This window comes from Penaeus japonicus, unplaced genomic scaffold (genome assembly GCF_977035675.1).
Source record: "Penaeus japonicus unplaced genomic scaffold, GWHDUDI00000001_assembly GWHDUDI00000023, whole genome shotgun sequence".
NCBI classification, from domain to species: Eukaryota; Metazoa; Arthropoda; class Malacostraca; order Decapoda; family Penaeidae; genus Penaeus; species Penaeus japonicus.
The window spans coordinates 4730184-4745183 of record NW_028234425.1 but is presented as its reverse complement, the minus strand read 5'-3'; the positions used below and the strand labels follow the sequence as shown (position 1 = coordinate 4745183).

Below are 15000 nucleotides of genomic sequence, written 5' to 3'. Positions count from 1 at the left end.
ACACACAGACACACACACACGCAAAAACACACACAAACGTACATACAAATACCACAGCCCCCTCCCTCCCACCTACCCCCCCCCCCCAGCACCACACACACACACAAGAAGAACGGAAGAAAGGAGGTATAGAGACCCCCCCAACCCCCACCCCCCACTCCACCCTTCACCCCCACTTAAGAGGTCGGGTAATTATCGGAGCGGAAAAGGTGAAAATGGGAGTGGAGGGGAAGGTGTGCGTAGAGGGAGAGGGGAAAAATGAGAGAGGGGAAAGGGAAGGGGAAGAGAGAGGATGTACGAGGAGAGAGAGAGGGAGAAGGAGAAGGAGAAGGAGAGGGAGAGGGAGAGGGAGAGAGAGAGAGAGAGAGAGAGAGAGAGAGAGAGAGAGAGAGAGAGAGAGAGAGAGAGAGAGAGAGAGAGAGAGAGAGAGAGAGAGAGAGAGAGAGAGGGAGAGAGAGAGAGGTAAGGTAGATGAGGGAGAGAGATGCTGTAAGGAGAAGGAGAAGATGAAAAAAGAGAGGAGAGAGAGAAAGGAGAGGGAAGGGGGATAGAAGAGGAAAGAGGAGGTAAAGAGAGAAGAGAGAAGGAGAGGGAAGGGAATAAAAGGAGAGAGGCGACAGAGAGAGGGATAGACAGAGAGAGAAAGAGAGAGATAAAGAGAAATATAAGAAGTGAAAGGAAAGAAGAGGAAGGGGAAAAAGGGGGGAAAGAAAGAAAAAGAGAGGAGGGACGAGAAGGGAAGAACGAAGAGGGAAAAAAAGAAGAGGGACAAGGAAGAAAAGAAGGACGAGGAGGGAAGGGGAAGGGAGGTGAAGGGGGGTGAAGGGGGGAAGGGGGGGAAGGTTATGTCCGTGTTACACCGCCAAGGAGCAATAATAAGGGGGGGAAATGAGAGTGTGTTTGTGACTCCCTGCCTACGACTCACGCAGAAAACACGAATTAACAACTCTGCGAAAAAACGGAAAACACAGATTAAGACGCTGATGAAAAATCCGGAATCTTGGGGTTTGGGTGGAGGGAGGGAGGGAGGGAGCGCAAGGAGTTTGAGAGAGGGTGGGAAGGAGGGATGAAGGGAGAGAAGGGTGGGAGGAAGAGAGGGAAGGAAGGAGGGAGGGTGGGAAGGAGGGAGGGAGGAAGCGCAAGGAGTTTGAGGGAGGGTGGGAAGAGAAGGGAGGGAGAGAGGGAGGAAGAGAGGGAAGGAGAGAGGGAGGAAGAGAGGGAAGGAGGGGAGGAGGGAGGGAGGGAAGGAGAAAGAGGGAGGGAGAGAAGCGTGGGAGGAAGGGAAGGAAGGGAAGGAAGGTATGGAGGAGGGGAGGGCGTGAAAAAGGGAAGGAAGGTAAGGAGGAGGGGAGGTAGGGAAGGAAAGGAGGAAGGAAGGGAAGGAGGAAAGGAGGAAGGGAGAGGGAGGGAAGGAAGGTAAGGAAGGGAAAGAGGGAAGAAGGAATAGAGGTAAGGACGGAGGGATAGATAGATAAAGGAAGTAGGGAATGAGAAGTGAGCGAGAGACGGAGAGATGGAGGGAGAGAAGGAGCGTAGTAAAGGAGCGATTGAGGGAAATAGAAGAGAGGGAGAGAGGGAAAAGAGACAGAAGGAATGAGGGAGGGGAAGGGGGGGTGTTAGGGAGGGTGTGAAAGAGGGAAGGAAAAGGGATTGATGATGATGATGATGATGATAATAATAACGATGACGATGATGACGATAATAAAGATGATGTAAAAAGAGAGAAAAAAAATAAAAAGAAAAGAAAGGGAAGAGAAGGATAAAAGCAAGGAATAGACAAAGATAAATAATACCAAATAATCTTTCTCGCGGGACAAATAACCTAAAAAGAGGAAATTGGATATAACAGGGAAACCCCGCCCGTAGTGCCTGAGAGTAGCGACTCTAGACGAGGAGAGAGAGAGACCGAGCGCGAGAGAGTGATAGAGAGATAGAGCGCGAGGGGCGCGAGATAGAGAGCGATAGAGAGAGAGAGATAGAGCAGCAGGAGCGCGAGCGGAGCGAGACAGCGGTGAGGCACGAGAGGAGAGAGAACGCGAGCGCGAGAGGAGCGCGGAGCGCGGAGAAGAGCGAGGCGAGAGAGAGGGGAAGCGAGTAGAGCAAGATAGAGGAGTCGACGAGGACGAGAGCGAGGAAGCGGCGGCGTCTTATGAAACGCTCGAGCGAGAGGAGAGACTGCATGAGATTGCAGAAGGACGAAGCAGAGAGAGCGACATGAGATGCAAGAGGCTAGAGAGAGAGACGCAAAGCGAGAGAAGGATCTTCTCTCTCAATCTATATATCTTCTAATCTTATCAGATAGCTCTTCTACTGTATCTCTCTTGCTCAATCTCTATTACTATCTCTCTGCGCTGCGATCGTTCTGCTACTCTATCTCTTCGTCTCTCGCGCCCTCGAGATAGCTTCTATCTATCTCGCGCGATCTCTCTTCTACTATCGGTATCATCCTCTTCTTACTATATCGCTCTATTATTCCAAGTATTTTGCCTCTGCTATTCTTCATCTCTCTCTTCATCTCTCCCTCTATCTCCCCTCTCCTCATCTCTCCTCTTCTATCTCTCATACTCTTCTTTTCTATTCCTTTCATCATACTATCTCCTCTCTCCTCTCTTCTCTCTCCCTACCCCCCCCCCCCCCCCCCCCCCCCCCCCCCCCCCCTCCCTTCTCTCTCTCTCTCCTCTCTCTCTCTCTCTCTCTTCTCTATCTCTCTTTCTCTCTCCTAGCTTCTTATCTCGCTCTCCCCTTCACCTTTAATCTGATTTCTGTCTTCTCTCTCGGCTCTATCAGATAACAGGTGAGCGAGAGCGAGAGAGAGGATCGATAGAGGAGAGAGAGAGAGCTGAGAGGGAGAGAGAGAAGAAGAGGGGAAGAGAAGAGAGTGAGAGGAGAGGATAAAGAGAGAGAAGAGAGAGAGAGGAGCGAGAGAGAGAGGAGTGAGTATTGATTGATGTAGAGGAGAGCTTATGTAGGTACATGAGATGAGTGAGGAGAGAAGAGACGATGAATGAAGAAGGAAAGAAGAGATAGGAAGAGGAGGAGGAGGAGAGAGGAGAGTGGAGAGGGGGACGAGAGAAGGGAAGGAGTATAGAGAGAGATGAGGAGAGAAAAGAGGAGGAGGAGAGAGCGAGGAGAGGAGATTCAGGAGGAGAAGAGATATGAGGAGAGATGGAGATGGAGAGAGAGGGGAAAGAGATTGAGAGAGAGAGGAGGTAAGAGAGCGATGAGAGAGAGCAGAGAGAAGAAAGAAAGAAAAGAGAAGACGGAGAGGAAGAGAGAGAGAGCAAGGAAAGGGGGAAGAGGACAAGCGATTGTGGAGCGAGAGAGAGCGAGAGAGATGAGAGAGAGAGAGGTGAGAGAGGAGGAGAGGCTAGGAGGAAGCCAGAGGAGAGAGAGGATAAAGAGAGAGAGTGAGAGAAGAGAGAGGAGAGAGAGGAGGAGAGAGAGAGCGGAGAAGAAAAGGAGAGAGAGAGAGAGGGAGACGGACGGAGAGAGAGACCCGGAGATGAGAGAAGAGAGGGAGGATTAGCGAGAGAAAGAGAGAAAGGAGAGATGGAGACGAGGTCGAGACAGGAGAGCTGAGAGAGAGAGAGAGAGAGAGAGAGAGAGATGGAGTAGAGAGAGAGGGAGAGGAGAGGGAGAGAAAAGAAAAGCGAGAGAGAGAGAGAGGGAGGAGAGTAAGATGAGTGGAGAGAGGAGAAGAGAGAGATGAAAGAGAGAAGAGAGAGAGAAGAGACAGATGAGAGCGAGAGACAGCAGTAGTGATGAGTGAGAGCGAGAAGTAGAGAGAGAGGGATCGAATGATGTGAGAGACGGGAGATGAGAGAGAGGAGTTTGATGGAGAGGAGAGGATGAGAGAGATAGATGTGAGAGAGAGAGGAGAGTAGAGAGAGAGCCGAGGAGATGGAAAGAGGAGAGGAGAAGAGTATAAGAGATACGATAACGATGAGAGAGAGAGAGAGGAGAGGAGAGAGAGTGAGAGAGAGAAAGAGGAGAGAGAGAGCGAAGAGAGAAGTGAGAGTGAGATGAGGAGTGAGGAGAGAGAGAGAGAACGAGAGAGAGAGAGAAGAAGTGAGAGAGAGAGAGCGAATGAAGAGAGACAGATGAGGAAGAGGAGGAAATGAGGAGAGGAAGGGGGAAAGAGTAGAGAGAGGGAGAGAGGAGAGAGCGAAAGAGAGAGAGAGAGTGGAGGAGAGTAGAGAAGATGACGGAGAGTGAAGGTTGCGTGAGAGTAGGATGTAGAGAGAGAAATTGATGTTGAGAGAGAAGAGAGGTGAGAGTGAGGAGAGGGAGAAAGATGAGAGAGAAGAGAGAGAGTGGTGAGAGAGAGAGGGAGAGAGGAGAGTGAAGAGAGAAAAAGAGAGAGATAAATGAGGAAGAGAAGATGATGTTGAGAGAGAGATGGTAGAGAGTGGATGAAGGGAATAAATGGGGGGAGAAGAAGGAGAGTATGAGAGAGTGGTGAGTGTGAGTGAGAGGATGTGGGGTGGAGGATGGAGGGAGGATGAGGAAGAGTGGAGAGGTGTGAAGAGAGAGTGGGCCCAGGGAGGGGTGAAGAAGGTGAGGAGAGGGAGGAGAGAGAGAGAGGGGAGAGAAGAAGAGAGCGAGAGGAGTGGGAAAAAGAAGAGAGAGAAATGAGAGGGAGCTCTCAACCTCGGAGAGAGAGGGGAGAGAGGGAGGAGAGAGAGAGGAGGAGGAGAGAGTGAGAGAAAGAGAGTGGAGAGAAAGAGAGGAGAGAGAGAGAGGAAGGGAGAAAGAGAGAGGAAGAGGGAGAGAGAGAGAGAGAGAGAGAGGAAAAAGGAAAAGATGAGAGAGAGAGAGAGAGAGGAGAGATGGAGAGAGAGAGGGAGGTGAGAGAGGAGAGAGAGAAACAAGAGGAAAAAGGGGAAAGAAAGAGAGAGAGAGAGGGAGAGAGATGAGAGAGAGAGAGAGAGGAGAGAAAAGAAGAGGATGGAAGAGGTAGGAGAGAGAGAGAGAGAGAGAGAGAGAGAGAGAGAGAAAGAGAGAAAGAGAGAGAGAGAGAGAATAAGCAATGGAAACAAAAGAACAACGATAACACACACACAGACACCCTCTTCCACACCCCCGCCCTCACAAACACCCCTCCCGCCCCCTACCACCCACTCTTAAATACACTTACACCCATAATCCGAAGTGAGGAAGACCCTCCGCCCCTACCCCTTCCCCTCCCTCTCCCTCTCCCTCTCCCCCTCCCCTCTCCCTACCCCTTCCCCCTTCCCCTTCCCACCCCTCCCCCTCCCCATTCTCCCCTCCCCTCTTCCCTCTCCCCTGCCTCTCCCCTCTCCCTCTTCCCTTAACCCCCTCCCCTCCCCTTACCTCCCCCTCCCCTCTCCCTTCCTCTCCCTCTCCCTTCCCCTTCCCTTCCCTCTCCCCCTTCCCCTCTCCCCCACCCCCAAACCCCTTCCCCTTCCCCCTAACCCCCCTCCCACCCCCACCCAAGACGAATCGAAGCGGAAGCCGTGAGACAAGAATGTGACTCGGCGGGCAAGAAAACGGGCGACGGATGTAATGAGATCAAATTAAGAAGGATTAAACGATGAACATAAAGCGAAAATAAATAAAAGCTCAACGAGGGGGAGGGGAAAGACGGTGGTGCAAAATAACGATAACGAGGGAACAGGTAAGAACAATAATGACCGGTTTTCCCTTTTGGAAACGGGGACCGACATCTTGGAGACTGCCGATGGAGATGCGGAGATGGCGGGAAATTTTACTTATTATTTCTTTTTTCTTCTGTGTCTGTCTTGTCTGTTTGATTTTTATTTTTTCAGCAATGCCTGTGTGGGTGTGACTTGGATTTTTTTTTTTTTTTTTTTGTCTATGGTTGTATCTAATTTTACTTCTATCTCTTATTCTCACGTCTGATTCTCTTTTTTCCCCTTCTCTGTCTATCCCTCTTTTTTTTTGTTATTCTTCCTTGCATTTTCATTCTTCCTCTCCACCTCCTTTTTCCAGACTCTCTTTATATTTTGTTTATTATTATTGCTTTTATCATTTCATTTTCATTATAATCATCACTATCGTTACCATCATGATTATTACTATGATTACCCCTATCATTACTATTATAATAATATCATTGTTATCAATGTTATCATTACCCCTTTACTGAAGTCTTGAAATAGCATTTTATTCCCTTTACTTAGCATACGGATTTTCGTATCAAAACACACGCCGATAACAAAAGTACATTCTACTTTTTTCTTCTCAACCCTTCCTGAAGTTAAACTCTCCCCCACCCCCGCCCCCACCCCCCCCTCAACCCCTCCCCCAACCCCACCCCCACCCCGCCCTCAACCCCTCCCCCCTCTCCTACGTAAGGCTTTATAAAGAACAACCGTAGAACAAGAAGGAACATAATTTTTGTTTCACTCTTACCGTACTTAAAGACTATATTTATTCGGTCTCACAGAAGACCATTCTTAGACCACGAACGTAAAAATTTAAAAGTAAAAAAGTAACGACCCCCCCCCCCAAAACACCCCCCCCAAACCCCCCCCCAACCCCCCCCACAACCCCCCAACCCCCCAACCCCCCCCCCCAAAAACCCCCCCACCCCCCCCCAAAAAAAAAAAAAAAAAACAAAAAAAAAACAAGCCCTCCAATCAATCTTAATCAGACCGCGGCACTTCAAGCCAAGAACAACCGCAGAACAAGAACAAGAACAAGAACAAGTCCCTCACTCTTACCTGCTGGTGGAGAAGAACACTCTGGTGGTGCATAAGCGACTGGATCTGCGCAGGACTAATCAGCTGTTGGTGAAGGAGAAGGAGAAGATAGATGCGACATCAGGCTGTTGCGAGTGCGGGCGGGGCCGGCCCTAACTAAATGATCAGGTTGGTGTTGTGTTGTGAAGCCCCTGGGGGCGGACCGGTGGGCGGCTGGGGGCGGGCGGTCTGGGGCTGCGGGCGGTCCCGACGGCCCGGTCTGTCCCCCGCGGTTTCGGGCGGGCGCCGGTCCTTGCGGGCGCGTGGGTGGGCGCGCACAGTGCGAGGTTGTGGCGGTTCGTGGTGGGGCTCCGTGGTGGGCGGGTTGTGCAGGTGCTGTTGAAGAGACGGCGGAAGGGCCGACACTGCGCGAGGCGTCTCGGCGTCCTGCAGGAGTGTCACGCCCTTCGAGGATACGAGCTCCTAGATCGGGACTCGAGCCTTCTTCTATGGCCTTCCTGGTGGCACCCTGGGGGGGGGGGAGAAAAAGAACAGCTGTTAGGATGATTGTTCAGGAGTAAAGTGGAAGAAGATATGATTATTTTTAAAAAATGCTACTGCTAATGATGATGGTAATGATATAATTAATGATAATTGTGATATTGCTACTGATACTCTATACTACTCTCTGCTCTATTTTTCTAATCGATGCATTGTCATAGTCATTATCATGATGATGCTAGATCAACTGGTTATCATCCATCATTATCACCATAATCCATAATTTACCCATTCCTTATAACGCGCATTAACCACTTTTGGATCACCATCAATAAACCCACGCTCTAACCATCATTTTCATCATCAAATTTATCACCATCATTATTACCATAACCACAATCCTCATTCCTATAACCATAATCACCATCACCCTCATAACTACCATCATCATCATAGTGATGACGAGAGAAATAAGAATGATTAGCGAGAGACTACGAAAACCTCCCAAGCATTCGCATACTTCCAGCCTTCCTGTATCACGCGACGCCAACAATGAGTTCTTTATTATTTATATAAAAAATCGTAGAGTGTAAACCAAAAGCTCACCGTTAAACTCTAAAAGCATCATATATAAACCAGCAGTTAAACACGGAAAGCAATAAAGCCAGCCACGCAACCAAGTAGACGCGGTGACATACGTGGAGAGAAAATATACATACATGCACACGCACACACACACACGCACACACGCACATACACGTACACGCGCGCGCACACACATACACAGAATAATGACAATAATAATGATAACAATGATAATAATAATGATAATAAAATGAAATGAAGATGATGGTAATAACATTAATAAAATAAAATAATGATAATAACTTTAATAAAATAAAATAATGATAATAACTTTAATAAAATAAAATAATGATAATAATACCAAATGCAAATAATCGTAATAATAACAACAATAACGAAGATGATAACCATGATAACAACACCAATAATAAACACAACAACAATCAATAACATCAAAGAAATACCAAATCATACCAACAAAACAAATGACAATAGATTACCACTAACCAGAGAGAGAGAGAAAAAAAAAACATCAACAAGCGCAATGCCATCGGTAAAAGCAACGTAACAGCGCCATCTGGACAGCGAACAAACATCCATATAAATCTATAAACCAGCAATATCATGGCCCAACAGTTACTCCCAGAGCGGAATACATCTTAATGCGTTTCTTAAACATACACAAAATCGCAAAATTCTCGCGCGGGGGACAAGTATACGTGAATTAATTTTTGATGGTATGTTTGGCCAAAGCAATAAGCTATGCGGGTTGCATGCGCTTTCCCGCCAAACGCGTTTCTCTTTTTTTTTCTCTTTTTTTTTTTCGTTTTTATGGTTTAATAATGACATCATCTCTTTTTTGAGGGGGAGGGGGGTAATAGGGGTAGGGAGGGATAAGGGTGAAAGGGGGGGGGGGGAAGAGGGGTATTATAGAGGGGGAGAATTGAGGGAGAAGGGTAGACAAATTGAAAATTGACAAGAGTAATGGCTGTCGTTCTCGGTGTGTATTCCCGCCATATTCAGTGTCCGAAAGAAGAAAAAAAGAAAAGAAAAATCATCCAGAGTTTTATTTTATTTTCATTTTTCGTTTTCGTTTTCTTTCTTCTCTCCTTTTTTCCTCTTCTACTTCTACTTTTTTCTTCTTCCTCTTCCTCTTTCTTTCATTTTCTTTTTCTTCTTCCTTTCCCTCCTCCTCTTCCTCCTATTCCTCTTCTTCTTTCTTTTCTTCCTTTTTCTCTTCCTCTTCCAACCCCCCTCCGCCTCCCCCTCTTCTTCTTCCTACTCCTCCTCTTCTTCCTTCTTCCTGCTCCTCCACCTCCACCCCCTCCTCTTCTTCTTCTTCCTCCTCCTCCTCTTCCTCCCCCCCTCCTCCTTCTCCTCCTCCACCTCTTCCTCTTCCAACTCTTCCTCCTCCTTCTCTTCTTTACCTTCCTTATCTAATCCTTCCTCCTCCCAATCATCTTTGCTTTCTTTTCTCAAGGAAACTATTTAATCTTAATTGCCGGCCATTAAAACTAAAGATGTGCAAATCGAGGGAAAGAGCGAAGCAAGGCGACCCATATCACCCCCCCCCTTCCCCACCCCCACCCCACCCTCTTTTCGAAATTCAAGATGGCGCCGACTACCGTTTATTAAGAGTTGCAATTTGTATCGGATTAGATTGTTTTAAATCCGGATGAAAAAAAAAACTGGTCGGGAGAAAGAATTATTTTTATTTGGTTGTGTTTTTTTTTCTTTTTTCTTTTCTTGGGTTTTTGTTTATAAATGATTCATATAAACTCATTTGTCTTATTGTCAACATTAGAGATATTCTTGTGTCAACAACGACCATAACGATAGTAATAATAATGATGTTTATAATTACATTAACATCAGTAATTAATAACAACAATGGCAATAGCAATAATTAGAGATTGTGGAGGAGGAGAAGGTGGAGGTGGAAGAGGAGGTGGAGAGGGATGAGTAGATTGGAGGAGGAAGGAAGAGGAGGAGGAGGAGGAGGAGGAGGAGGAGGAGGAGGAAGTGGAAGAGATGGAGGTGGAAGAGATGGAGGTGGAGGCGGAAGAGGAGGATGTGGAGAAGAAGGGGTGAGAAGAAGAAAAAAGAAGCAGAAGAAAAAAGAGGAAGAGCAGAGAAGAAGCAAAAGAAAAAGAAAAAGGAAACAAGAATGATAAGGTGCAAGAGCAGAAGACGACGACGACGAAGAAGAAGAAGAAGATGAAGAAGAAGAAGAAGAAGAAGAAGAAGAAGAAGACGAAGACGACGATGAAGAAGAAGAAGAAGAAGAAGAAAAAGAAGAAGAAGATAAAAAAGAAAGAAAGAAGAAGAAGAGGAAAATGAAGAAAAAAAGAAGAAAAAGAAAGAAGAAGAAGAAGATGAAGAAGAAGAAGAAGAAGAAGAAGACGAAGACGACGATGAAGAAGAAGAAGAAGAAGAAGAAAAAGAAGAAGAAGATAAAAAAAAGAAAGAAGAAGAAGAGGAAAATGAAGAAAAAAAGAAGAAAAAGAAAGAAGAAGAAGAAATAGAAGACGAAGAAGAAGATAAAACACACACAGACACCCACGAAAACACAACAGTTACAACCTCTCCTCCGGAAGAGTGAAAACACAATTCAAACCAAAGCAAGACAATTCCTACCTTATTTACAAAACAATTATAATCACCTCATCAATTTTTTTCCCTTCAGTCTTAATTCGATTCGATTATTTTTTTACTTATTTATCTTATTAAAGGTCAAAATCGTCTCAATTGCGAAATCTTGGGAAGTGCTTTACTTTCGAGTCACGTTTTTGCTTTGTTATTGTTGTGTTATCTGTCAAATGGCTTGTGGGGATGTTATTTTTATCTGTGTGATTGAATTTTTTGGGTGTTTGTATGTACGTATGTGTGTGTGGGTGGGGGGAGGGGGGTGTTTGTGTGTGTGTTTGTGTGTGGGGAGGGTTATGTGTGTGTGGGGAGGGTTGTGTGTGTTTGTGTGTGTGTGTGTGTGTGTGTGTGTGTGTGTGTGTGTGTGTGTGTGTGTGTGTGTGTGTGTGTGTGCGACATAAGGAAATAGATGGATGGAGAGATAGATAGATAGATTGATATACAAATTATTAGATAGTGAGAGGGAGAGAGAGAGGGAGGGAGAGAGAGAGAGAGAGAGAGAGAGAGAAGCGGAGAGAGAGAGAGAGAGAGAGAGAGAGAGAGAGAGAGAGAGAGAGAGAGAGAGAGAGAGAGAGAGAGAGAGAAAAGACAGATTAACATATAAATAGTAAAAAAAAGAAAAAGAAAAAGAAATAGCACGTCAAAATAACCACAAATTCTGAAGAGAAACAAACAACCATTTCACGGAATCCACCACATCACCGCATAAACCCAGGAAAACACTGCCCAAATCTACTTGACCGAAAACAAAAACAACAGCAGGAACAACAACAACAACAACAACAACAACAAAAGAGACCCCCCAACCGCGGCACAAGAGTAGCCTCAACTCGCCACAAAGGTCCGCCCAGTACTATCCCAGCCGCCTTTTGAAATTCCATCAAAGAATTTAGATCACATTGTGTCAAATTGCGAGGGTAGTTCGAGGAGGTGAGTCCGGCGGCCTGTGTTGAACTTTCGGCTCAAGACCGTCAGTGTTGCCGCCTTAGAGGGCCTCCCCGGTCTACGGCTTCTCGGGCGCCGGGACGAGTATTTTGTGGAGATTACGTGTTTGGCGGCGATTTCTGTGATCGATTCGAGCCGTAGGACGAGTCGGTACGTCCCCGTTAGGCCAGTTATGGCGTGTTTTGCCGTGCGGGTTGGCAACAGTGGTATGGTCAGCAATTGGTTAGGGCCCATTAGTGACCCTTGTCAAGACCACGCCAAGTGGTCAATTACGGCGCGGCAGGTGACAGCCAATAACGAGCTCCGTTGCATTTACGGAGTGGCCGGAGTGGTATCACTTATGCACGGCGATTCGCTGACGCAATCACGTCGCTGCAGGTGATGCCCAATAACGAGGCGCCTTGCATCCCCTTTTGTAGCAGGATGCCTCCTCTCGCGCACGCTGATTGGCTGAGTCAGCGTCTTCGGTGGTGACTTGACCAATAAAGACGAGAGCGAATGATCTCAGATCAAGCGCCGGAGACACCCCCCCTCTCTCCTCCCCTCCCCCCTTCCCCCCCTTTTTCTGGATTCGACGGTGGCGTTGCACGAAATAGTGTTATCTGAAATAAACACCCCATTATCGTTTATTGGTGCCGTGTCCGTGCGCGCGGCGGCCGTCCATACAAACTTTAGACACTTACATATCATGAATCATCGTTTGAGAGCGAAAAATGCGTCCGGCAGGTTGCAGCAACAGCCACTCACGCGATCATCAGTTGCCAATCCAATTACCCTGATTTTTACGGCAACAGGACATCCACCTCTAACTCGCCCCCAACAGTTTTAAGGCCCGCATCTAATGCAATTCTAGATATATGCTGATCATACGTAACGGTAATCACCAACAGTAACTTTATATTTGGTTTCTACTTAGGTAGTTTGGCTCTGGAAATACAGAACGAGAAAAGGCTCAAAATATTGAGGCTGCAGATGTGTAAAGGAAAAAACAAGTCGGAGAGCTTTTCAGGGCGGTTTTATACATACATACATACATGCATACATATATATATCATATTATACATAATATATTATATATATATATATATATATATAATATATATATATATATATATATATATTTATATATATATATATATATAATATATATATATATATATATATATATATATTATATATAATATATATATATATATATATATATATATATATATATATATACATACATACATACATACATACACACACACACACACACACACACTCACACACACACACACACATATACATACATAATACATTTATATATATATATATATATATATATATATATATGATATATATATATTATATATATATACATACATATATATATATATATATATATATATATATATATATATAATTAAATATGCTCTTCTAGATATATAAATATATATGTATGTATAAGAACAGACCTATGTATGCATGTCAACATTTTTATCATAATTAATGATGAGGCTGCTAATGATGATTATTACTATCTTCATTATGATTACTTCTATAATCATGAGAACCATCATCATAATCATCTCTGTAAATGTTTTTTTTTCTTTTTTTTTTAATTAGTAAAAAAAAAAAAAAAAAATCTAAGACTAGCGTACCATTACCTTTACCTACTACCTCCCTCCCCCTCCCCCCTTCTTATCTCACTCTCCCCCAACCCCACTCTCTTCCTTTCCTCTCTCACCCCACTTATATTTCCCCTCTTTCTCCTCTCTCTCTTCTCCCCCCCCCAACTCTTTCTCTTCCAACCCTCCCTCCCCTCTTCTTTGTCCTTCTTCCCTCTCATCCTATATCCCTTACCCCCCTCCCCCCCTTCCATCCTCTCCCTCCCCTCCTCTCTGCACTTTCATCCTTTTCCTTTCCCTTTCCTACCATCCCATACCATCCCATCCCCTTTCTCCTCTTACCCTTCTCCCCAATCCCTTTTCTTCCCTTACCCCTCCCCCTCCTCTCTCCATTTCGCCCCCCCCACTCTCCCCTCCCCTCTATCCTCCTCACCGCCCCCCTCCCCTATCCCGTCTCTCCCCTTATCCATCCCTCCCCACTCCTGTCTCCATTTCGTCCTCCCCCCCCTCCCCTCCTCTCTATCCTCCTCACCGCCCCTCTCCCCTATCCCGTCTCTTCCCTTATCCACCCCTCCCCTCCTCCTCTCACCATTTCGTCCTCCCCCCCTTCCCTCTCCCCTATCCCGTCTCCTCCCTTATCCACCCCACCCCACCCCTCCCCTTCCTTCCTCCTCTCTCCATCTTCCTCCCCCCCTCCCGTCTCCCCTCTATCCCATCTCCTCCCTTATCCACCCCACCCCACCCCACCCCTCCCCTCCCCTTCCTTCCTCCTCTCTCCATTTCGTTCCCTCCCCCTCCCCTCCCCTACCCCCTCTCCCCCCCGCTGTCTATCTGTATGGGGTCACCGCGTCCTAGTGCATCATCCTCGGTGTAAACAGTGCAGCAGGAATTTACAATGGTGAAGTTTTTCCCATTGATTTTGGCGTAGTTCCAGGGCGGGAGGGGGGAGGGGTTAGCATTCTGTCACCCACTCCTTAAAGATGCAACCCTGCGGCTCTAGTCTTTCCCCCTTCTCCCCCCTTCTCCCCCCTCTACCCATCTCTACTCCTTACTCCCCCCTCCCCCCCTCCCTCCCACCCTTCCTTCCTCTTCCCCTCTCCCCAAATCCTTACTCCCTCTTATCCCTCACTTCCTCCCTCTCCTACCTACCCTCTCCTTCTTTCACCCACCCCCCATAACCCAACTCTTCCATCCTCCCTTACCCTCCCTAACACGCCCCCGCCCCCATCAACCCTAACCCTCCTTTACCCCCTACCTCCCCCACCCCCTACCCACACCTTCGTCCCTACCCCCTCTTGGAATGACCCCGGGAATGGCACAGGAATGGGAATGGTCGTGTAGCAGGTTAGGTACCATGAGCGCCTAGCAAGGTCCTATAAAGGCGACCCGCTATGGTTTCTCAAGGGTCCCTGAGTGACCTCTCAGAAGAAGGGTGGCGACGCGGGTGGTGGAGGGGGTGGCATGGGCGGTGGTGGAGATATGGGCGGTGGTGGTGGAGGTGGTACGGGCTGCGGTGGAGATATGGGCGGCGGTGGAGGTAACATGGGCGGCGGTGGAGATATGGGCGGCGGTGGTGGAGGGGGTGGCATGGGCGGTGGTGGAGGTGACATGGGCGGTGTTGGTGGAGGTGGCATGGGCGGTGGTGGTGGAGGTGTTACGGGCTGCGGTGGAGATATGGGCGGTGGTGGTGGAGGTGGCATGGGCGGCGGTGGAGATATGGGCGGCGATGGTGGAGGTGATATGGGCGGCGGTGGCTGAGTAGACATGGGTGGTTGTGGTAATGTTACGGGCGGTGGTGGAAGTGGCATGGGCGGTGAAGGTGATATAGGCGGCGATGGAGAAAGCATGGGCAGCGGTTTGAGGAAAATATCAAGATTCAAAGGAGGAGCTGAGAGGTTGTGAGGGTTAAATGAACAAGGCTATAAGTTGGGGATCTTCAGGGGTTGAGGGAGGAGGTGTAGGAAGGGGGATGGGGTTGATAGGATGTGTTAGAGAAGAAGTAACATGCAGAGGAGGTGGTTAATGAAAGGTTTATGAGGTGGAAATGG

At 47.2% G+C, this 15000-nt stretch overlaps 1 protein-coding gene across 1 annotated transcript in view; it reads right to left on the bottom strand.

Moving 5' to 3' along the window:
- Positions 1-6762: 6762 nt before the first annotated feature.
- LOC147469154 (uncharacterized) overlaps positions 6763-15000 on the bottom strand; it is a 299263-nt gene continuing 291025 nt past the window's right edge. Inside the window, exon 4 of the mRNA XM_086549998.1 lies at positions 6763-7194. Within this exon, the coding sequence (XP_086406124.1) occupies positions 6763-7194 (432 nt within the window). The remainder of the gene's footprint in view (positions 7195-15000) is intronic.